This window comes from Idiotropiscis lumnitzeri, chromosome 20 (genome assembly GCF_059441095.1).
Source record: "Idiotropiscis lumnitzeri isolate Australia: NSW breed Sydney's pygmy pipehorse chromosome 20, RoL_Ilum_1.0, whole genome shotgun sequence".
Classification (NCBI taxonomy): Eukaryota; Metazoa; Chordata; class Actinopteri; order Syngnathiformes; family Syngnathidae; genus Idiotropiscis; species Idiotropiscis lumnitzeri.
The window spans coordinates 9,449,939-9,474,897 of NC_142410.1; the positions used below are offsets into that span (position 1 = coordinate 9,449,939).

At 42.6% G+C, this 24,959-nt stretch overlaps 2 protein-coding genes across 6 annotated transcripts in view; one reads left to right on the forward strand and one right to left on the reverse strand.

Moving 5' to 3' along the window:
• fbxl15 (F-box and leucine-rich repeat protein 15) overlaps positions 1–14,239 on the forward strand; it is a 36,115-nt gene extending 21,876 nt beyond the window's left edge. For all 3 annotated transcript variants that reach the window (XR_015840001.1, XR_015840000.1, XR_015840002.1), the window contains exons 6-7: positions 12,909–13,094; positions 14,156–14,239. The gene's annotated coding sequence lies outside the window, so the exon portion shown is untranslated. The remainder of the gene's footprint in view (positions 1–12,908; positions 13,095–14,155) is intronic.
• On the reverse strand, positions 2,273–24,959 carry LOC148317579 (paired box protein Pax-2a-like). Of its 3 annotated transcripts, none has more exons than XM_088283887.1 (10): positions 24,503–24,959; positions 23,407–23,572; positions 22,396–22,593; positions 19,669–19,748; positions 19,415–19,534; positions 12,880–13,055; positions 10,093–10,207; positions 5,283–5,384; positions 4,062–4,148; positions 2,273–3,540 (listed from the first exon to the last, which is right to left on the reverse strand). In XM_088283887.1, exons 1-10 carry the CDS (start codon positions 24,543–24,545, stop codon positions 3,428–3,430), a joined length of 1,200 nt encoding a protein of 399 aa, XP_088140013.1. In that variant the 5' UTR covers positions 24,546–24,959; the 3' UTR covers positions 2,273–3,427. The 3 variants fall into 3 exon arrangements, with proteins under 3 accessions (XP_088140013.1, XP_088140014.1, XP_088140012.1); XM_088283888.1 differs by having other exon boundaries at positions 2,273–3,559; XM_088283886.1 differs by lacking the exon at positions 24,503–24,959 and having other exon boundaries at positions 23,407–23,618.

The window sequence follows — 24,959 nt, forward strand, 5'->3', positions numbered from 1 at the left end:
TTAGTCATTTTCTTGTCTTATTCTCGCTAGCTTGTCAAGCACTTATCGGGCCAATCAATGCTCACTCATTAGGAACCTCCCCTCAACTATCCCGCCGATGTCCTCGCACCGAGTGGAGAATCACCTCATAATTGGTGCTCAGGCATCATAACAAGCTAGGCTGCCCCGCTGACACGTCCGTACAAACAGGTCTAACACGCCGATTGATGGATAGCGGAGAATCGTATTACATATTGCCACATCCAATTAGATACAGCACATAAAGCAGCACATCCATTCCGCCCTTCCCACCGAACGGCCGCTCGAGGAATATGAAGATGTGAAATGCATTTTCATATTTCCACGCCGCCGTCTCGCCTTGTCACGGGCGAAAAGAAAAAAAAAGAAAGATAACATCCCGAGGATTTATTGTGCATTTGACACGCCACTAACCAAATTAGCATTTGGCCATCGCAGCATATTCATAGCGTGCTCGAGTACACGCGGCGTGTGCAGTCAGCAGTTAGAAAGGTCAACAGCGGTTCTGATGTCGTCCTACATAAGTCAAGTACACGCGTCCTAAACTTACTTCCATGTGGCGCATGTCACATCAACATTTGAGGAACACTAAACACAAGCGTCAAAGGTATCTGTAATTAAATAGTAATAAGCGCAATTGTCCTCATAATGGCTTCAGTTGACTGTAAGCACTCACATCATATACTGTATATTTCCATGCCGCTGTCTGCCATGTGATGTGGAGCAGTCGAGTTGCGCGTGATTGACAGCTACATCCTGGTTCACACTTTGTTGCTTTCACAGGAGAGAGAGAGAGAGAGACGCCAATTTTGACGGGAAAGCGACACGGAAAAGTTTCTAAATAGAATAAATCTGCTTTGGGAATTCTGAGCCTTTTTTTTTTTTTTTTTTCATAACAAGGGCTGTGAATGACAAACTCCTGACACTTCACTAGTGTCTTTTGAAAGAAACGACAATGTTGAATAAGCAAAAAAAAAGTGCAATGCTAACATCTCAAACCTCAAAATTGGCTGTTTAAAAAAACAAAAAAACTTATTTTCTGTCCACAAGCTGTTCAAACGTTCTATGTTTCTCAAAGACTTAAATTGTATAATAATGCAATTTTTTTTTTGTTCAGTCAAAAAATCAGGAGCTTTGTTCATAAAATAATGTTATGTTGTGAGTGCATTAACCGAAATGCTACTATCGTTAGGCCATACCGATTTTGGCCTGAGCGTCAGAAACTAAGCCGTAGCTGGGAATTAGCACTGGTCACTTAGCTGTGTGTGGTTTTGAGGGCTAAAAAAAATGGCCTCCTACTGTACACTTATTTTCCAACAGTGCACTAAATGTCCCATTAGTGCTGTCACATGTACGCCGTGCTTTTTATCGCAGGCCCAAATCCTTCGCCAATTGCACACGGCTAATCGAGACGCTGTCCGCCGGCTGTAAATCAATAAGGACGTAACTAAGTCGTACCAGGCGGAGGGATTACGGTGAGAAGAAAAGAGTGAGAATAAGCTTCCAGAGAGGGAGAGGAAGAGGGGGTGGTTGAGGAGGGATTTCACGCATAAATCTAGCGGCTGCAACTTAAGCGCAAATTGAATTCTGAGGCGACGAGAGAGAAAAAAAATTAATTCGACTTTACAAAGCGGCGAGAGGGAGAGGTTAAACACTTTATACGCTGCTCGCTGATCCGAATCGGAGAAAACATTCCGCGGCTCCCGCCTCTGAGGCACGTGATCGCGGTTACACCTGAGAAGTCGCTTCATTTGTCTCTAAACAGGCTCGTTAGTAGGAGATGTTTATACAAATACATTTTTTAAACGGATTTATGCTCTAAAAGAGCAGGAAATAAATCATGATGTCTGCTTTTTTTTACTTCTAATTTAGGGTTGGGCAACATGCGGCATGTGGGCAAGATATGGACCACCATAGCATTTAATGTGTCCTGACATGACCTCGGAAGAATAATTATCAAAAGCGTCAAATGTTTTTAATGACTGTGTAAAATAACATTTATTTATAAATGCATGATTCATGTTTAAAATTTCTAGAGCCTGGAACGAAAGTAGGACCGGTATATGGTTTTTTTTTTTTTTAAATATTTGCTGAAAATTAAGATATATAAATAACAGCCATTTTTTAGGTAAAAGATTCCAGACACTTTTTTTTTTATTATTATACAAGTGTGACCAGCATAAATGAAAGAGATAATACCCATGAACATGAAAGACAGTTCTTACTGTATTTACATGAAGTGTTTTGTCACACACACACGCACACACAGACACACGCGCGCGCTCCTACAAATGAACATTAAATAAACTCCACCCATTGTACCTTTAACTGCTTCATATGCGTATGATGACCACCTGCACTGCATAGAATTTAGACATTTAGACTTCCTCATGAAGCGTGTGGCTTGTCCCTAATAATATTAATAATAATAACCATGAAAAAAAATAATATTAATAACACTGATCTCAATGATAGTCGGCCTGTAAATAAACAACAAAAAAGTCTTTGGCAAATGTAAACTACATTCAGTCAAAAAAAAAAAAAAAAGATGGCTGAAACATGAGGACGCTGAAGCTCTTGAATGTTTTTTTTTTTTAAGGCATTGACCTGCTTTTTCACTCCATAGCCATCAGCACTGACTTTTTAACAATTTCTCCTTTTATTTAATTTTTTTATACTCGACATTGGGCGTTGGCGGTTGGATCCTGTCCTGCCAAAGACTTGATCAACTTAAATTAAAACATCCAGCAGTAGTGCATGTTGTCGAGATGCGTCGCTTTAAGTGCCAAACCTAAAGCACATATGCATAAAGGATTCGTGCATATATAACAACGCTCCAGTGTTGCAAACCTCTGAAAATAGTGCAAAATCAACAACAAAAGTAATAAAAAGGACACAAAAAAATTTGCCTTTCAAATCCTTGACACAGCAGTTTAGTCCTCTAAATGATTGGAAAAGGAAACAAAAAAAAAATCAATAAGAATACATCCACTTGCTTCCAGGGCGACGCACTGCACTTTTTTGTTTTTTTTTTGTTTTTAAGTGGTTGATTGTGTATCACAGAGTCCTAATCTTCTCACGGCAGTCCGCCTTGCTGGATCATGAATGAAAATGCAGCCGGCTCATCTCGTGGCGTTCCCGTTCTGCTGGAGTATTTAAGGGAGGACAAATAGGAAAATAAAAGGCCGCTACAACATTTTTAAGCCCCAAACAGTCCCTGCTGAGAGCTGCCAAGCAAAGGAATGTACAGTATTGATCCACGATGGCTGATTTTAGTTTTGTTTTTTCTCACTTTTCCGCAACCACGTTGAAGATATCTTGAATACCCCCTTAGATTTATAAAAAAAAAAAAAAAAAAGAAATGTCCAAAAATGTGCCTCATCATGTGAGCTCGGTGTCCTCGCTCTGCTCAAATATGGAGGCTGAGGCGCCGGTCCTGCAGGTTGATTTGGTTTCCATGGTAACTAGGGGCGGTCATAGGCAGCGGCAGCAGTGGGTGGGACGGAGCCTCTCGATGCGGCACTATAATAATAAGGGGAACCTGAAAGTTAACAGAAGAACGCACCATTTGAAACAATGAACACAAAAAAAAAAAAAAAACAACAAATAAGAAGTTTACTTCATGTTGAAAAATCTATTAAAGCTACGCGTATTTTCTTGACATAACGGGGTGTAAATGGAAATAAAAACTAAAATAGTGATAACTGCTGAATAATGTAGAAAACGCAAAATCTTATTATTATTATAATTATTGAAATCTCTCAAATATTTTATTTCAGCATTAATTCAATTCATAATTGCAATAATTTAATTACAATCATTTTTAGAATATTGTGAATGTAAAATTCCGTTTTATTTGATTTGTTCCTTTAGCCTGACGTCGCATGCTTGGCTAAGAGGACGAGAGTACCTCCCAATTTAATTTTTTAATAGTGTTATACTCCAGTCCTGAAGACTTTTGACGAAACAGTAGCGAAAGAGAACGTGGAATTAGCAGTAAGCTAGCAAGCTACTTAGCACGCTAAATAAGCCGCGGTACTTACTTAGTAACGCGGGATTGCTGAATCGCCAAGCTTCGTTGTAGGTGGTGTACTGTGGATGACTGTAGGGGTTCCCCGAAAACTCACTCCCTGCAAAACAAGACAACAAATCAATTAACATTTCAATGCCTTGGGAAAAAAAAAAAACAACACCTTTTTTTTGTACCCCAAGCCGCCATTTCTCATGGCAATTGAGGGACCAAAGAGGGGGTGCAATAGTCATCGACGTGTGACCGTTCAGACACGTAATTTATTTCTTTTTCATTTGGTTTAAGTTATGCAACAGTGAACAATACAGGAGGTGACACTGAGGCCGCCTTCCTGCGTCCCATTTATAGATATCTACCCATTCTTCTTCCCCCGTTTTTAATTCCGAGCCGGTCTACTAATAAATGGCGAGTGTTATTAATAAACTGCTTCATGCATACATTTTGGATTCAGCGCCATAAATCTTTCGGAGCTTTTCGCCACAAAATTTCATGGGAGAAAGGGAAGTGTTGGTGTGCGCGGCAGCGACGGTTCGACACCTTTGCTTCCTTTACGAGACAATAAAGGCCGTAATTTATATGAAGCCGGTGAAGAAATGCTTTGCTTTAACAGTGTTTGGCGCCGGACACTAAATCTCATTCCTAGTGTGCAGGGTGAACGGTCTGGAACGTCGCACGATAACTGGAGCGTGGCGACAAAGTTGAGGTACGTTTGTCTTGGGGGGGGGGGGGGATTGGCAAAATTTTATTCATCAAACTCGAGCAATTCCAATTCAGGACTTTGCTACTTCCTGAGTGAAAACGATGAACGATTAGCTTCAATGTCTCGGTGTTATAATGCTTAAAGCACAAACGGTGCAGCAACACATGTGAACAGACAATACTCATTTTACTCCGTGGACAAAAACTCTTGGAATGATTATTACTGCAGCTTACTGAGCAATTGCGAGTGTCTTTTTCACGTACGTAAGTCTGTATATTTTTCAAAAGTACTGCCTTCTGTTCAGCGGTCATTTTAACGAGCTGATGACACTCAATGTGCCTTACTAAACCAAACAGAAGTTTCACACAGATTTATTTATTTATATTTAATGGACCAGATAGACCCGCAACATAACATGAGATTTGGATATGATCGTCATAATGGAGGTAATACTTTTATGACTATGCACAGTATGCATACGTCAATTTGGCTTAAAAATGTCAGCAAAAAGTCAACTTTGCAATTGGCGCTTACCAGGAACCATTCCAGCGAGTGTGGAAGTTGGGTAGCTGCCCTGGCCTGTGGGGGGAACATGAGGGGGGTACCCGGGTAATGTTGTGTTGGCCATGTCTCGACCTAAGCAGACAGAAGTGACACACATACACACACAAAAAAGACACATGCAATGTTGATACTTAAGCAATTAGCAATAAAGGTTTGCTGGCATTTAAAAAAAAAAAGAAATAGCAGTAGTTTTTTTTCCTGCATTTGTAGTTTTGTTGAATCAGAAGACTTTGTAAACAGCAAAAGCGTTCTACAATGGATTTAAATGTTCAAGACAAATGCCACAACTGCTCAGCATCATGACAATTTTGTAGCTTTTTATTCAAAAATCGTAACAAGACACTTAAAGCTGCTTTGATTTGTGAATAGGATGAAAAAAAAAACAAGTACTTTGAAAGTGATCCAAATAGATGAATATCGTTAAGCCATATTGTGGTCAACGTTTCACACGTCGCGAAGACGTTACACTCTTTGCTGATTCAGCTGTGTTGCGCTGCGGCCTTTCGGCGGGTTGAGCCCGCGGGCCCCCTCTGCGGAGCTCCACCGGCGCGTCTGCACATATTCAGCTCTGTAATTGAGAGTGACGGTTCGGGTCGTCCTCGCTGGCCTGCCGGGATGTTTTTTGGAGCGCGGCACGTAACCTCAATCTGCACAGGCGCCATTGTGGACCAGTGGCCCCGCTATATTGTGGTCGGCGAGGGCTCAAAAGGGGGAAAAAAAAAAAACGACTCTCCCGATAGAACTTTAATGAGGACAAGATGCCACAAAAAAAAGGGTTGTCTGCGTATGAAGCGTTGACGTCCATGTGGAGAACATTTGAAATTGTTGCGCCACTTCACCTTTATTAAATTTGCCACCAAGGAGGTTGTGCGTCACATCACGCGACTCCCTAAAGATGCAACACAATTTGCATAAATCCCCGCAAGCGCATGCCAAAGCCACAGGTGGCGCTAAAACACCGACCTGTGAGGGCGTAAAGCTCAAGTTAATCCTGCCATGACTTTTGAGCAAAATTTCAAATTAGGTGAAATAAATCAAGTTCAGAGGTATGCTGATAAACCTACAAAAATTCATTCATCCGGTCAATTGTTCACTGAAGAGACTACAAGTCAAAATGCAATCGAAAGGGTGTGTATAAAAGTAAGATGGCTTTGTTCTTAAAGATCAGTTTGGTAAATGTGCATAAGAAGGAGGCCATTTTCGGTTCACAAAAAGAATTCGTTTGCCGCAAGCCAGTGCGCTCAAGTCAAAGGGAGCCGTGGGAGTGTTGAGGGTGGGTGGAGTGTTTTGGTTCGCCAGCGGTGAGGCCTATTGTGTGTGTGTGTGTGTGTGTGTGTATTTGAGACCCACTGGTAACAATTGTCACAAGTGAGCCGAGCATGTCTTTGTATCATGGCAGCAGATGTAAACCCGTCACATGTTTTCAAGTAAAACCGCCACTGAGTTTGCGCGCAGTTTGCATCAGACATGAGAAGCCGATGCCAGATCAATGCTAACCGTGGTACCGATCCAACGTTTGATCAGGACATCGATGCAGCCCTTTTCGGTTAACCCTTCATTGGCAAATTTGATTGGCTGTCTCAACCTTTAAAAGAGGAAGTCAATCGTCATTTAGTCGTTGATTCCCTCCGCCGAGAAGGATATGTTGCCTTTTTTTTTTTTTTTTTTTGTCCTCCAGTTGGAGAGGCGGCCATCAGTTGGGGAAACAGCCATGATAGCCTCATTAGCTGCGTCCTCGCCTTTTGTTGCCTCCTCAACGGAGATTCTCATTAAGAGACGAGCTTCTTTATATTATTCTTTGTGCCTTTTTTTTTTTGACAGTCCTCTTACATTGAATGCCAGCGATTCCAACTATGCTTGATTTGTTCCACCGAGCGTAATCTGTCTTTCTTGGCCGAATGCAAACTTCCTTGGCGGAGGTAATCAACAAGATAATCCCTAAAACACGATCAGTTTTAGCGACCCAAAAATCGAACCATTCTTTCTTTGGCGTGGCACTCAATTTTTTTGACTTCCAATCGCAACACTTTGGATTTCGGCTTTGGCAAAGGCGAAACAATTCCGGAAAGTTTTGAGCATGACAACAACAAAAGCAGCAGCAAAACTTCATCTTCATTTGGCAGCGGCGCGAGGCCATTAGCCGACTGCCTCTTTAGTTCGATGCAGTCTAGCATGACAGGGACACCTTCATGTTCGCCGCCACAACCGCAAATCTTTGACCTCCATCTTTGAGGCGTTCACAAGCCAAAAAAATGGGAGGGGGGGAATCCCAGCATCCTAATTAATTACAAGGGAGTAAAGAATGTTTGGCGAGCCAAATTACTTTAAATCCCCAAACACTGTCTGAAAGTCGCTCATTATCAAACGCGTGCTCAAAGGTTAGTTTGCTTTCGTGATAGCAGACTCATAATTCATCTCGGAAGGTGTACGGACACAAAGAGCTTTGTCCAAAACAATGTGCATGGCAAAGCGCTAGGTAGCGCTAGAACCTGACTCTGAATTCTAGCCCAAATGTTTCACTCCAGTCCTGTAGCTGGCGGTAATGCACTTTATGAAAATGGTTGCAAAAAGTTTGTTTTAAATACAATTTTATGTGCAGGAAGCTTTGTCACTTCCGCATTTGGCCCCGATGCATGCGGACTGTAATTGTTGAAAGATGATGTTGAAACAGGCAAAAGTGAAACTGATGGTGGAATTTTATTTTCGGAATTTTATTTTCCGAACAGTGTGATGTCAAGATAGGTTTTAGTGGCCTTAAAGAAAAAAAAAATTATTTTCTCACCGTTGTTATAGGAACAAAACACAGTTGGATTCTTGTAAGCTTCGCCAGTTTTTCCCAGACAAACGTTTGTGTGAAACAATTGTGGTTGACACACACTTTGAAGGCCTTTGGAGGCCTCCATTAGCGGGCCCAGCAGGGAATAACACACTCTCACTTTGTCAGTCTGCATAGCTGAGAAGTGCCAAACTGCCATTGATTGGCGAGAAGAAAAACACCTCAGCTCAGGAACTCGCAATAGAACGAGTGGACAATCGGCCGTATCGAAACCATCTCGACATTGACGAGTTGAAAATACACACACACACACACACACACACACACACAAAAAGAAAGTCCTTCACAAATGGAGCCTATTTGAATTTTAAGCAGAAGACGGCACACCTCGGCTGGGATTCATCAAATAAAATGACTTCCCATATCAACAATAGAAATTACCTGACAATATGCAATTATCCTAGCCACATAGTCATGGAGCCTTATACGGGGTAAGAGGGACTATTTAGCAGGTTAATATGGAGGAAAAGGAGAGAGAAGACCTCGCCTCTGAATTTCGATGGTTCGCACAATGGCCTTAAATCCTTTCTTAGTGGAGCCTGCTGCTTTTCAAGCGCCTAATAGGATAAGCAGAGGACACAAAAGATTTCTATCCGTGCCGTCACAATCCCGATCTCTGGCCGTGACTTCATGAATCAAGTCTAATAGATTATGCAAATTCCAGGGGGGGCATAAAATCAACATGATCAATGACTTCAGTTGGGAACACATCCGAGAGTCGGATGCGAAATCTTAAGTTTCCTCCTCTCGTTAACGCACAATTAATTCAAAATTGGATCCCGGCCTAAATATTCCGCACCATTTAGTTACTTGTGTTTTTGGCTTCGAGATGCGCTGAAAGGCATTTAAATCGCTTGTGAGTAATTCTTAAAATTTGGCACAATGGGAGCTTCATGACTTTGACCTCAAAATGTTCTCTTTCCTGCCAAGAATCAGCAAAGAGCCTAAACTGTGAAAGGGACAGGTAGGCCCCCAATTTGGAGTTTCTCCACCAAATGTGAAGCGTGCAGATAAACTGGTGACAACATTGCTCGATTTTCTGTAGAATAAATTGAACAATAAGTTCACAAACTCTTTGGCCTTCTGAGAGAAACCCATACAAAGTGGCTCGTGTCCCAAATCATTTTTTTTTTTCATTGATTCCGTTATATTTACTGTATAGCCTTCCCGTCTTTTCATCAAAATATTTATCGGCATTCTGATTTAACTTCAGTGGTAGCGTAGGTTACTGCGACACGACAGTGCGTTACGGGGTGCATACAAGTTCAGTTTTCTTCAGAGATTTACAGTGGTACTTTTTTTTTTAAGATCTCATTGTAGTGTGGCGACCAGCAAAAGAGTCGTGGTAACTTGGACTAAGCTCAACAACCGTCTCGCGAATAGCAACAAGCGACAAGAAAACAATATTTCAATTAGCCGTGCAATCATTAACTGTGATAAGGAGAGAGGTAAGCTACGAGATGGGGTGGGGGGGCAATTATTGTGTGTGTGTGTGTGTGTGGGGGGGGGGTGCTGTTTGTTGGGTGACACAGGAGGATGAAGTAAATGATCACGGTGTTAGAGTGAGGCGGCGGAGGTGTCAGAGCGTATTTACCGAGGCGCATTACTCGTGTTCCAAGACGTACAAACCGCCCCCCCCATCACCGCTCCCCAATTCCACCGGCACCCCATCCCCCAACCTCCAGGTGACAAAGTGAACAAATCACAGAGGCAGCCAACCAGCAGTCGCTCCCCCCCCCCCAAGCACTGATGAATCTGATCTAGTGACACCCAAAGGACCTTGTCACCGTGCCCCAATTTTCCGAGCTGCTTGCTCAGCAAAACAACGCTCGGACGACAGATGTTAAAACTCCGAGTGAGACTGCATTAAGAAAGCCTTCACACTTGACTAGTTGGTTTCACTTTTTAATGTTCACACATTCCCGTACAGGGGCTTGATCTTACCTACAGGGTAGCTTTGCGACACGCTGGGGCCCAGCTCCGGGTTGGCGTTGGACGACAAACTGGGCTTGACTTCGTCCAGGCTGGAATTGAGGCCAGGCAGCGCGTACTCATTAGCCTGAGGGAGCGGACAACGGCGGGGTTACGCAACCAGACAATACCTTGATGCGAGCGCCGGCCTCCAGTATACATTTGTAAGAGAGCATTGTGCCAGTGGAGGCCGCCACGGAAGCATATCATGAATGTATTTGGATATTGTCTGAGAGGAAGTGGGCTTTCGCCGGATTTGCATGGCAAGCCCAGGCGTCAGCTGGCCTTTTGTGCCGGCGAGTCTTCGTCTTGAGCGGATCCGCTTTGTCGCAAGCATGCCATGTGGCCTCCCTCCGTGCGCAGGACGCCACCCACCTTTAAATTTGGACCGCCCTCCCTATGAGCGGCTTACATGGTTTTTTGTCACATTTTTAATGTTGTAGTCACGCTTGGGGGTTTAACTTTAAAGGGTGAGGTTGCAGGTTCTCTTTTAAGATTTGAAGCTAGATTTCCAGCAACCTTAAAGGGGATGTCAAGTGTAACATTTTCGTCTTCACTGTTTTATTACTTTTGAACATATTAGAGCCCCCCTGAAAAATATCTTTCAATGTCGGGAAGGTCATTGCCTAATGTTTTTGTCTCATGCTACTTTTGGTGTAAAACTAAGAATTCTTTTGTCATTATAAAATGTATTTTTTTTTTTTCGGCCAAATATTAAAAAAAAAAAATAATTCACCACTTAATTCTTTGCACATTTTTTTTACTCATTTTTCAATCTGATCTTAAATCCAATACAAAATAATTACTTTTTTTTTTTTCCCCAGCAGCTGTTAGAATCTTTTTTTTTAACCTCCTTAATGAGATGAGACTTCCGGAGTGGGACAATGTTTGTCCGAGGCCCGGTCAGGGACTGTGGGCTGTGTCTCTGTGGTCCTGATCCCATGAGGTGGGAGAGGGGGGGGGGACTAGGCCTGTGACCCCACTCTTGTCTCCTTCTATCGCCGATAAACTCTAATTGTCTGCTACAACTGTTGGCTGGCACAAGGTCGGATGTTTCGCTCTATTCGGCAGACGTTTTCTCATGCAGATGGGATGCGGCGGCGTGAAAGGGATGACCACATGGCAGGCAGAAGTGTGGGAGGGCTCCGTCCATTGAGAGCCGCGTCGCCAGGATGGCTTTTTAATGCATCACTACAGCGCCCAGACACTTGGCTAATAGGGCCACATTTTGCACAGGAAGAAGGGGGGTGGGGGGAGTGCCCCCCCCCCCCCAATGAAAGGGAAAGTGGTCTGATTAATATTGCATTAAATTAAAACTGATTTTTCTGGACGGTTCCTTTTTTAAGTCAAACCACCACGTCCCCACGCCCTCTCTCCATGCCGAGCCTTTTAATACTCTCCCTGACGCTCTTTGTGATTGCAAGTCATTTCCAATTGGTTTTGGTATTGATCTTCCAGTAGAAATCAGTTTTGTAATTAGCTGCAAATTAGGCCCTCTTCTGGAGGTGAGGCCTGTCCCACTGATTTATCACCTGCCTAATTCGGCCCGATTGGAGAGAAATTAAAATGAACTCAATTAGGCCGCTGCTTTTAGCTTTTTATAGCGCCGGCTTGTCGTTTGCGGGGAGAAATTAATAGTCTCTTGTTGTTTAATAGTATAATGAATGTAAATAAAGGTTATCCGTTGTAATAAAGCCACAGTTTTTTTAATAAGCGGCGTCGGGCTGAGAGGGCCCTCACTTTGGAGGGGATGGAGGCGTTTGGTCAAAAAATTATCCGACGACGAATGCAGAATTAGGAAATTGTGTATATTGATTGATTGATTCCCCATAAGTCACACCTTCTGTCTCTGATTGGTTGTTTGTCCTCAAGCGTGGTGGTTTTTTTGTCTAACAAATATAAGGCCATAGACGGTTTATTTAAAAATATAAATAAATTCACTGATCAGATTTAGATTCATTCATCATATTCATTTACTGTCAAGTTATAATGACCGATAAACAAATATGGCAAAAAAATAAAAATTAAATTGTTGTAACATATTGAGAGCCGAAACTATTATGCAATTTGACCTTTCCACAGGAAATGCTTAAGTTGTTGCCGTGCATTTGATCCATTACAACTTTTCATTCATAACATTTTCATGTAAATTGCCTGCAATATTCTCATAGCTATTCTTTTTTTGCAGAATATTACAACTTTTTCCTCATGAAATGATGACATTGCGTTTTCAATGACTTTTTAAAATATTTTTGTTCAATTTGACATTTTCTTGTAATATTGCTTAGTTAAATAATTGACTTTTTTCATATCCTTATACATTTTTGATTTCCCCCCCCTATTACAGCACTCATAATAATCCAACTTTATTACAGTAATTCTTTGACTAATATTTAAAAAAAAAATTTTTTTTACTTTTCTGAGTAGCTCAAATACTTTTTATATGGTATATAAATCACATATCAATGCATTATCAATCAGCAAATTTTTCATGAACGAAAAAGCAGCAATACTTTAAATTCCCAATATCACAGGTAGCTTGCAAATTAAGGCAAGAGGCATGTTTTTGATTAATTCCATGTTGATGTACTGTTATTCTCAATTATAGGCCATGCCAGGAATGTTTTTCATTGCAAAATCAATCAATTCCCTCCTGCCGCTTTTCCTCATGGTGACCACCTCAGCCGGCTTTAATTAGCTACTGTATAAAAAGTGCTCAATTTGAAAAAGAAGAAAAACGAAACAAACAGTTCCACTAACCTGTTCTGGTTTGACGTGATCCGATGTAGGGAAGACGTCCGGATACGAGGGTCGTTCAAAGACCCGGTCCAGCGCTTCCAGCTGCTGCTGGGTGAAGGCGTCGGCCCTCAGGTGTTTCCGTAAACTCTCCACACTACCCTGAGAATCACTGTTTGGACCAGAACCATCTGAACCATCTACAAGGAGAGAGAGCGACAGTCGACACGCTGGCCCCGGTAACAAAACTGACCCACCCGCCGTGTTTGTCAAAAGTGTATTTTCCGCAACTTTAGTGGCTGGACTTGTTCATTCATTCAACAGCAGATTGGCGGACGAAGAGCTGGGCGATTGCCCTAAAAATGTAATCCTTGATTATATAGACAAAGTGCGTGTCTTGGTAGGCACTGCTGTTTTGGTTAGCAAATTTAGCATGAACTGAGATCATTGCACTTAGTAGCTGGGTTGGCATGGATTGCCAATTTGTCTGCTGTTTCCGGAAATAAAGTACTGTACTTAAAAAAGCGTCACTTTACAATCCAGTATTCCTGCTCGCTACTAACCAGAAAGCATGGAGTCCTTCACAAATGCGTGGTTCTAAATTTGCGGTAGATTATGTTCTCCCCTGCGGTGAGAGAGGTGTGATGTATGATATGCAAGCGCTTTATTGATTGTCTGTTCTGGTGGCAAGAGGGAGCAGAAATGGACTCGAAATGAACATCCTGCCTCAATTCGTTGCGCCTATAATACTCGACTTAATCCCTCCGTTTTGCACCCTCCCTTTATAGAATTCACTTGATCAATCATGTCAGCATGCTAAAACCATTCGGGAGGGTTATTACTGAGTGTTTTTCACGTCGACCGGAGGGTGAAGCAAATGTGCTGATAGTTGGCATGCTTAGTTGACTAAAAACATTCAAAATCTTTCAGTTGTCACTTTATATGGAAGTCATTTTGTGGTTTTACAAATATAGGACTTGGAACAAGCAATTTTATTTTAGCTTATGAGTCCAAGTTTGTTGTTGCTCTTTGATTGTGACTTTATATAGCAATTCATTTTTACTATTAAAAGTTTAAAAAAAAAAAAAAAAGAATTGGGGGTTTATTGGACCGACAAGGTATGATTGAATTTCAACGAGCTTCGTTGATCATTGAGTGACTCCGTTAGCTTGCTGTGCAAATGAGAAATGACCAAGCTCCCGTTTTGGCTATTTTCTTTTTAGACGTTTTCTTATATTTTTGCCTCAATCAAAAAACGTAGATTATTGTTTCAAGTCATTGGTTTCCAACTCCTCGCCAGATCAATAACCTTCCTCGCGTTTGTCCTGAGCCACCGTGGGACGCACTTCCCACGCTCTTGGTATTGACGCCATCTTGATTCCCAGCTGGCAAATCAACTACACCGTTGCCATGGTAGTTGATTCCTCTTGTTTACCATTTTTTTAAATTACACTTCTTCATCTGACTCTTAATGCATCGTTATTGTATGACAATAAGTTCCCAAGGTGTTTATTGACCACGACGGCAGTGGAGTCTATTCAAGTTGACATCCGTCCGTATTAACGAGGGAGCCGCCCCCCTACCAGATCAGATAACCGCCTCGGCACGAAGACGCCTCTCTGCGGGTACACCACCTGACAGTCACGACCCCCAGCAGGAGGTTCCAAGGAGAGTGGTACGTCCCGCCAAAGGTTTTAAAAAAAAAAAAAAAATGCAAACAGCAAGACTAGCTTCTTTCCTCACATTGTGGTGAAGAGCTTTCAGAGTAAAAGTGTTTACACAGTAAAATAAGAGCCGCCACCTTAAGGTCGCAACCCTTGCCCTCGGATGAATAGTTTGATCCTTGCAGCTGACTTCCTTGTTTAAATAACATGTCAACACGCATATGCTCACCTACCCCCGATGTATTGTTGTCATTTCACCAAAAGGAAAATCAAATCAAAACTCATTTGAATCAAATTAGAAGAACTCAGATGCCGTTGGGGTTTTTTTGGGGGGTATTTTCCCCATCCTAATTGAATTCTTTGATATGATCATGAATGATTACAAAGTGTGTTCGTTCTGCAACAATAGTGTTATTATGAATCAATTAGATAGCGATTAATACTCGGGTACAAAATATGTCTAATAGGCATATTCAATACTTACATGATTTGGCTAACTCGTTAGCTACACAGTCGTATGGTTTTATAATCGGCTTGTGGGTTTTGGGCCCCCGAGCCACAGTTTGGCCACCCCCAAGTTAAATGAATTGTTTTGAATTGCAATTTGATATGTGATATTTCCATAAGGCTTCAGCGAGACAATAGTTTTCAAAAGCGGCCCACGCCATCGCTCATCCTCCACGCGGCACCTCATGACGCTCCCCGATGAGGAATAATGAATATCGCTGCATCCCGAACGAGGAATCTCATCCATCCATTCTCGCCGGCACTCGCTTATTGAAATATGGGATGATCGCCTCGTTAAACGTATTGCCCTATTTCGGCCATAAATCACAAATTTAAGAAGCCGACGCAAGGCTGACGTCGCAGTTTGTCGGCCGGGAAGAGTTACTTTGTACTGCTGCGTAGTAAACACACGTGTTGCAACCGTTAAACGTCAACAAATGCATTTCAAATTTATTATTTTTTTTTTTTAGTTCTTAAAATTGTGCAATTTTCATAGGATTTCTTTTTTTTAAATAAGTCGTAACCCAGAAAATGTAAATATATGAGCATTAATCCCTAATATTTTAAGAAATGTTTTTTTACATTTGTAATAGGAAGAAAATAAATACATTCCAGCATAACTATATTTATACACTTCCCTCGATAAGCCGATGTTATTTGACTTTTTCTCAAAATGGGCAAAAGGATTCGGGTTGAGCAGCGGCACCTGTTGCTTTGGCATGACCATGACACGTTACAGATGTTGAGACTTTCTGGAGAGGACATTGTATGATGGTGCAAAGGCTTAAGAAAGTGTCTCCTTTGTCTTTGCTGAAAGCCTTTGAGCTCAGTAGGTGGGGGGGGGGGTGTACATGGATGTTAATGTGTGCTGTAATAGCTTTTCTCTGCCACGGTGCACATTCTAATCCATGTCACTTTAGTAGAACGCCTGGACAGCCGTGGTCACTGAAGGAGCCATCTTCCGGGCTCCCTCCAACAATGGCTGCCAAGTGTAACATGCTACTTTTAATTTGCCGCAGCACAATGGCTGCCGATAATGGCTCTTATGACACCTGTGTCCCTGAAGCTCCTCTGGCCCGGCCCCAGTGTACATAAACGCGTGTCACTGCGCATTATCTCGACATGGCCGCCGTAATTTGGGACCTTTCTTTTTAAGGGCACTGCTGACTGGGAAACTTACTTGGCAGAACGCCACGGGAACAAATACTCAGCCGCTCTGTTTCGCACTAACCCCGCCCCCTCCTTTGCCGCTCATTCCTGTGTGTGTGTGTGTGTGTGTGTTTTTTCCCCGAGCCTTGATAATGACTTTCGCCATAATCATCACGCGGCTTACCGAGTTAAATGAGGCCTCGCTGCGAGGAAATGCGGTCGCGGCATTTACTGACTGTGGACTACAGCCTAGCGAGCGGTGCACAATATGTACGAGCCGCAAACGAGGCCACGCAGAGACATTAGCTAACACGGAGTGGCGAGCAAGCAGCAGTATTTGATGACAATTTGCTTCAAAACTGCATTCCTGCAGGGCTGTTGGATTGTGACTGATCATCTGCAAAAATGACTCTGCACTCTTTATGGGGTTCAGCACAAAAATGCAACAATCAACCATCTTTAGGTTTGGTCAAAATAAAAAGTAGCACAATGTTGGACTATTGAACAGCAACATATGCATGACCCCAAATTAAAAAACAATGGCGAGCACTGTTGCGACAACAGATTTTCTCATAATGAGAACATGTTATGGGGGTTATGTCATGATTTCCGAATAATATTTTGTCCAACAAAATGATCACAAGCAGACGTGCTCTAGTTGGCAAGCTTTTTAAACTTCTAGCAGTTGGCACTGTTGGGTAGGGTTTTATTTCCAGCAAGTGGTACGTTGCATTACAGTTAGCCACGGTACAGTTTCGGCGTAGTAGTCTACCAATAATATTTTATATCTTAACACTCGCATGTGAAAAATGTTTCGGGGCAGGTAAACCTAATGCCACTTATTTTGATTAACGTCGAGACAGCATTTCATCCATCAACAAGTTGAACAATTTGAAAGAAAATGTGACAATAAAACAAGAAGCACATGGTTCCGCGAGTGTTCTGTTTTGAGTGAACTTCATCAAAATTCGCGAGGATGTCGTATAATCATCTCAACGCAGCCATCCTCCGCAAATGAACCAACTGTACTGAACGTTGTGACAGTTGGATATTTTGGAACCCTTCAGCAACGTGAGTCGACTGAATCGAGCCGTGTTCCAACGCCTGACAAATGGCACAAAATGGCGTCACATTAGGAGAGTCATTTGAGACCACGGAAGCACCTGGAGGACCTTCCCTCAACAACGGAGCTCTTCTTCCTCGGCACTCCAGCTTCCTCTCTGTGCCCTTTAATATCGTTCTGCCCTTCAGTAGCAATCTGCATGAAAATGTGCACCTTCCATCATTCCAGACATTACGCTTAATATGAGGGGTCCTGCGACGGCTCCAAATGAACTCTGGAAAACACCAGACGCTCGCATTATGCCCTCGCCACCGCATCTCTTCCCTTGATTATGTCATTTGCCGTGCCCACGTCATGCTGGCTTTTATATCTCTGCCAGGAAATCTACCTCTGACAGGTCATTAGTCACCCCTGCCTTACCCACCCCCACCCCCCTCAACACACACACATAAAAACATCAATCCCCCCCCCCCTCGATATCCCACAAGCGGCGGAACAAAGACGAAGCTATGTCGACAACCGCCGCGCTCTGATTAACTCTCATTCTGGAAAATAAGGCACTTTGCATCATTCCGAAACACCTCGCAACACCAATGGATCTCTTTAGCCATTCTCATCAGCTGCTCATGCATGTCGCGACATTAAGGAAGGCCTATTGCTTACAGAACCAATAATCTATTAAAAGCCCCAGGCCTTCTTCCAGCCAATGAAGGCACTTTTGTTTCAGGAGGCAAAGGAGGAGGAGGAGAAAAAAAAAACAGAGCTATAGCGGCTTTCTTGACTGACCTGGGTGGTCGGCTACATCATCTTGACATGTAATTATCTAAAGCCCTTTAATCACTTCCATAAAGATTAATTGCAGGAGACAACAGTGGAGGTCGTGCCTTCAAATCAAAAAGACTCCTCGGCGGATTGACACAGCAGTGTAGCCGAGTTCAGGTGTTTTATTAAGGGTCATCGCCTGGAACGCTGGCGCCTTTTAGAGCCGGACTTGCAACTTCAGCACAGCGCGTAAAGAATGATGATCTTTTGGGAGACATGAAACAATTCGGCGCTGTTGGGAATGGTGCTGCAGGAAGAATCCATTTATGCCCTCAAATCGACAATGATGTAGATGGAGTTAATTGGACTTTGAGCTCACTGGATCTATTTTCGGACCTATGGTATCACGACCCAGCTTTAAAAAGGGATTTGTCGCGGGTACCATTGGAATATTTGAAGTTTTGATTTGTCTGAGAAACACTGTAGGAACCTTTTTTGGTCTCTCAGATCTACCTACAGCTCACAGGAATAACTTGACTGGACTGTTTTGGGTCCAAGGGATCAGAATCAAGATGAAAAACAAACTTTGAGGACAGGAGTGCCTCAAAACGACACAAATCAGCGAAGAATTGTTGGACTCTTTGTAGTCGTACATTTTTAGGACCAATGTTATGACAACAAGTAACGGGTAGAAATCTACAAATCAACATGGATTACTACTAGGCCCAATGGATCAGGACCAACTCTGAGAATCCAAAATACAAGTACCAGTGAAAATCCATTCCTTCTCAAAAACGTCAGAAATCGAATAAGCTGCATGCTTCGGCAATTCATTTTCCCGGCGCTGGTGTCACTGCAATTCCAAATTTGAATTTGCCTGTGCACGCTATTGCGACATCACAGATTTAACAGCAAATGAAAATGCATATAAGGGAGACCAAGATGGAAAAGTCCAGGGTCCAAAAGCAGAGCCATTGAGAACGCCACCCCAGTGACAAGCCATTGTATCCCTCAGGGTACAACAATGTACCCAATTGTGTCGAAAAATGTCAGATGCCACGCTTACTGTAGGACTCTCTCAAAACTATACCTCCTCTTTGCACCCTATAGGGATAATCTGAGGTGGCGGTATGTTTTAAAAGATTTATAGATGAAGACCTTGCTGGAAATGTCAAGGGCATAGAAGCAGAACCTTTGAGGACACCATGCCAGTGACGAGCCATTGTGTCCCTAAGGGTACAATGATTTATCTTTGGGGAAAAAAAAAATACCAGACGTCGAACCGTAGGCTTACAGTAGGAGGGATAACTATTTGTATTTTGCCAAGTTCTGAAAATGTCAAGGGTACAAAACAGACACCCCAAGACTTGACTCTCTTTTTAAAAAATCATTTTTTTAAATAACCATATCCTACCTTCGTCTCTTTTCCTCTTTTCACCGTTGGATCGCGGAATACCCAGAATGCCGTTAATGGAGTAGGACCCCGCAGGGTCGTTGGAGGCGCTGGTTACTGGTGGAGACACTGTGTTTGGCACTGAGACAGAAGGAGGAAAAAAACTCATCAAGACCTGCTGCGAGTCCATTTCGAGCTCCCGCTGATGCCGCTGATAGCGCTGATGATGATAATGGTCACGGTGGCGGCGATGCTGCGAGAGGGGAGATCGCTACCTATGGTATGGCCTGGCGCCGACAGGGACGTCCCATCGGGCGACGGATGGAAGGGCTGCTGCACTTTTGTTCGGATGATCCTGGAAAACAAAGTCGAAGCAAGTATGGAAACAGTTTGGAATCAACGCTTGAGCTGAAACAAAAACGTGAATTCCGTCAATCTAGGCGCCAACATCATCTGATTATCTCAATGCGGGAAGCCGTATCGGCTACGTGGAAGTGGACTCGCGCAATGCATTATCCGACTTGCTGAGTTTGGTGTGAAAAACCGATGAATGCCGATTCACCAATTTTGACAAAACCATGGAAACAAAGGCTAGACCACCATTGTGCCATGCCGTGACTACTGGAAGCCCCCCCAGACCCCTGCAGGACCAGCACCACTCTACCTCCCAGCATGCCGATGTGAATGAGGCCGCATCGATCGGAAAAGTCCGGGATTAGGCCACACGGGCAAAGAGATGCAAATGGGGAGCTATAAATTACAAGTGACAGGAAAGCAATACTTCCTTATTGCCCCCCCCCCCCCCTTCTTCGGCGCTTGCTGCCGTTAGATTTGTTCCGTCTGAGCGGCAGCCCTGGGGAGAAGGTGGCCTGTCACAATAATTTGTAAACTCTCAAACTACTTATCCGTTCTTCTTTTGCTGTTTTTGTACCAGATGTTTGCTTTGTTTTAATGTCAGTCTTCTAAAACCATTTTTGGGGAATTAGTTAATGTACCCCCTGAAGAAATATTAAAATATTTGTTTATGAATCAGTTGTATTGACCGATGCACCGAACCGTTCTCAACACATTTTGGATAATCTGAGTCCGTTAGCTGACTAGCTTAGTTGCCCAAGTTATTTTGTATTAACTTACTTGAATAGAAGCAATAAAAAAAATATCCATATGCTTGTTCTTGTTCTTCTCAGTCGTCCACACCATATTAATCTGCAGTGATTGTATGGAGCAACTGGACTTTTTTTTTTTCTTCTTATGTATTGTTTTTTTCCATTTTTCAAAAACATTCAAAAATAACTCTGGCACTTACGTTATTCGGCGAACATTATTTAATATTGTAACAACATGAAACATTTACCAACGATACCTTCAAATAAATTCCACCATTTTACACCACCACTGATAGAAGTTGAAAGTGTCTGATGGAATTAAAACTCTTCTATATTCAATTTCCCACATAAACAAAAGGAGGCTCCATCTCGAACCATTTAATTGGAATTGAAAAAGGAGAGTAAAGAGTCTTTTTTTTTTTTAATGGCATTAATACATACATTTTGGATTTATCGCACATGCGCGTGTCTCGGTCGCCTTTTTAAGTGAGCACAGAGCATGAAATGAATTTTCTTCAGCCCTTTCTTATTTAAAAGATGTGTGTGTGTGTGTGTCCACACTCTCGCCCATCAGCTCATTAAAATGTAATGCCTCTATGGAACAGTGCGTCTTAAGCAAAGTTCATCACTTGGGATGTGTGTGTGTGCGTGCGTGCATGCCCGTGTGGGTATCAGGAAAATAGATTAATATTTAGTTACATATGGACAATTGTATATTGCAGTCCGAATTTCTGCCTTTCTGCAAAAATAATTGTAATCCATTTTGATGTCAATATTGACCTTTTTTTTTGTCCCTCTTGAGGTGCCTTCAAGGTGTCTTTTTTGTGATGAAATCAAGATTGTGATCAGTTACCAATAGCTTGTTTTCCTTGAGGTAGCAGTTTAGTTTTGTTTATGCATAGGGTTGTGGTTTGCATTCCTAACATTTTTTTACCCTTTTGTGTTGCCATATAAGGCCACGAAAATATTAGAAACATCTCCAAGATTCACAACAAATATGTACACATGTTGGCATGATTATCTTGATTAAAAGCTGGGCATTATCCTATTGCAAGATCCCGATTTTCCACAGTACAAAAATGATGCCTTAAATGCACCACCACACACAAAAAAGGGACTACATGTTATTTTATTTAATGGGATTCATTCCAAGCTCCCCCCCCCCCCCAGGCACCACCACAAACACCTTCTTCTTGTTTTTAAATCTTGCAGACAGGCCTGCAGTGGTGGCCCCGCCCCCTCCCGCCACTGCACGCATGCTCAGAAAGACAATTGGCCTGCTTTATGGCGCCAAAGGGGATGTGGTCACCCAAATATTGATCTCTGATTGCTTGCGGGACCACCAGCACCGAGTGGGCGAGTGCAACGATCTACGGCCACTTCATTAGGTACACCAAAACGAGCTGTTTGGAGCGTTTACAAAAATACGATGGTTTGCATTACTGCAACATGTCTAATATTTTCACCCTCCGTTTTGTTGGACACAAAAGAGGTGGTCCTAAACCGTTATTTGTAGCAGAATTATGTGGTCAGAATATTCGGAAACCTTTTCGTTTATAAACATAATCAGCAAATAAGTAAAATGACGTGGTTTTTACTTAAGTCATCCGGAGAGCTGTTCCTAATATTTTGACCCTCTTGATTTTTTTAAGCAAAACGACAGGGTCAAAATATTAGGAATAGCATAATATGTCTATTTGAACTGTAGTCATATTAAATGTGTGCAAAAGGAGTTAAACAAATTTGCATCGCGTGTCGGAGCACGTTAATGACCTGCATACACAACCCTAATTATTTTACATGCAATGACGTATTTATGATAGACATTTTGCACCACGTAATAAAAAAAATTATAAAGAATTGCTAATTCCCACCATGGCATCGGTGCACTCTTACCGGTTAATGGACGAGACGCTGGGCACGGTGTCGTTGTCGCAGATGCCCTCAGCCAGCAGCCTGTCGCGGATCTCCCACGCGAACATGGTGGGGTTCTGCCTCTTGTAGTCCGCGATCTTGTCCACCACCTTCGGCGTGGCCACTTTGGGCTTGGAGCCCCCGATCACGCCTGGTTTGATGCTACCAGTCTCATAGTACCTGCATACGCAAAAAAAAAAAAAAAGACTCAAATATTTATTTAGTTTGTCCTTGTGAAATCTCTCAGCAACTCCCCCGCAACGTGTCAACATTTTAATGGACATTTTTAGATGCAAAAGAGTCCTTATAAATATGTGGCAGGGGGCGTAGCTCAGGTAGAAAGCATCCAGGGGCAAGTCACCTGATCCCCTTTCCCAATGCAGTAATATTAAAAATCATTGCTTGCCTCCACCATGCACATGTATTCTGCTTTGAAAAAAAAAAACACATTAATAAACGAAGTTACTACGGAGAGGGTGTCAATTTTGCGCATTTACATTATATTCGTTTGTTCACAAAATGTCTGCAAAAACCGCCATTTTCATTTTTCACAAAATTTGTCGAAATTACATTTCAGTTTGATTTTTTTCCAATTCAAAATAGTAATTTTTTTCCCCCCGACTTTTATAAATTAGCAGCACTGTAATTTCGAGCAAATGCAAAATTATGTTCATTTAAAAACATTAAATGTTTCCATTTCGGGAATACAAAATAAAATAGCTTTGTTTTATTTTCTGTTCTAAACAAGGCTTATTTTACTGAAACGTTAAAAGACGGAGTGCCAGTTGAAAATAACGAATTGACGCATTTATTCCTTTTTACAAGCAATTCAAGAAACTACTACAATGCTAGTAAGCGTTTTTTTTTTTTTTTTAAAGCGTAAAATAGGACATTTTTCACAGCTCCCACAAGTGAAAATGCATCACTCACGCTTACCCAAGTGAGTGCTTAAAAAGCAAAAATAATCCACGCCAATGTGAATTTGGTGCGTACCTGCCGAGGATCTTGCTGACGCAGCCGTGGCTGACGCGCAGCTGTCGGGAGATGTCGCACGGTCGAACCCCCTGGTGGGCCAGCTCCACGATGCGCTGGCGCACCACGTCCGGGAGGGGTCTTCCGTTGACGAACACCCCGCCGAGCTGGTTCACACCCCCGTGCCCTACGTGGGAGACAACAGCAGCACACACACACCGGCAGCCTAACATTACATAAAGCCGTAAATAGCAAGAAAATTGCGCGATCGTGGTCGGAGGATGAGGCGCATTCGTGCAATTTCAGAGTCGAGCTAAGAAAGCAGAATATATTCGTCTCTCGAAAAAATCAAATAAAAATAAAAATATATTCATGTACTCAATTGGCCATCACTTTGTGCTATTCTAAAGCAACAGTATTAGCCAAGTTATATTTTGTGAAAGCTTTGTGCACGTTAGGAAAGACTAATTTAATTAATTGACATTATAGGAAGGAGGCCACGTGTCCCCAAATAGTCCCAGAAATAAACTAAAACGTTTTTAGTCGCAAAAAAAATGTCTACAAAAGGCCTTTCTCTCGTCATATAATTCAATTTATAAAAAATCCTGATGTTTTTGTACATCCCACTCCAAAATTAAATCAAATCAAAGTTTACTTAATTCTCTCCATTTTTTCTTCCGAAATAAAAACAACAACTTTGCCCCATGCAGGCCACATGCAACAGCTTCCCTCTTCATATTAGGTTCCCTTTCACAGCTTAATGTTAAATAATTGAGCGAGCTTTAATAACTCATATTACATTGCATATTATTTTGCCAAACGAGGGCAACACAAAAAGCATCAATAATTCAATCCAATCAAATCATATCAAGTTGCACGTGCGAACTGAGTCATAATGTTGCACATATGTAAGGTTTCAGTTGACTGTAACGCAGATGAATATTTTTGACACTCTCAGACATGCTCCATTTGCAACTTTATATGATTTACGCAGTTTAAAAAAATTAAACATGTTGCTGCGCTTGTTTGCTTCTGCGATAATAATAATAATAATAATAACCATAATGATTAAAAAAAAAAAAAAGAATATAAACGAAACTGGCGTTGTGGTACTTACGGTGCATGGCCGCGAACGGGTCCGCTTTGCAGTGAATATCCATTGGATAGCAAAGGAAAGAAAACAAATCAACCCAAGCCGCCGTGTCGCCTGCTTACAAATGTCAAGGAATACAAAAAAAAAATCACGATGCTGTCGCCGCCCCCCCACCACCGCCACAGTAGCACATATGAGGGCCAACTTTGCACCCCCTTCCTCGGAAAGAAAAGACCGCAAAAGTTGCCTCGCTACCGGGGGTGCTGTCCGCTCCAGGGGCTGGCAGGTGCGTCGCCCCCCCCTTTGGGTTCAGCGCCGCAGACCGAGCGGGAAGCTCATCGCGAGGGGGGGCAAAGGCTCCGGTGTGCGTTGGGAAGCTCGACTCGACTTGACTCGGTTCGGTTAGGTTCGGTGATAGCTCCCCACGATCCGTGCGCGGCGGCCGGCCCCCGCCCCCGCAGTGCAGCTGTGATGTGCTCCC

Coding starts and splice junctions, on each gene's coding strand:
- LOC148317579 (XM_088283886.1), bottom strand. CDS start 23,618: ATGTTAGGCTGCCGGTGTGTGTGTGCTGCTGTTGTCTCCCACGTAGGG. Junction 19,535..19,668: donor GGCGCCAGGCCATACCATAG/GTAGCGATCTCC, acceptor CTTCTGTCTCAG/TGCCAAACACAGTGTCTCCA. Junction 13,056..19,414: donor AAAGAGGAAAAGAGACGAAG/GTAGGATATGGT, acceptor CTCTCCTTGTAG/ATGGTTCAGATGGTTCTGGT.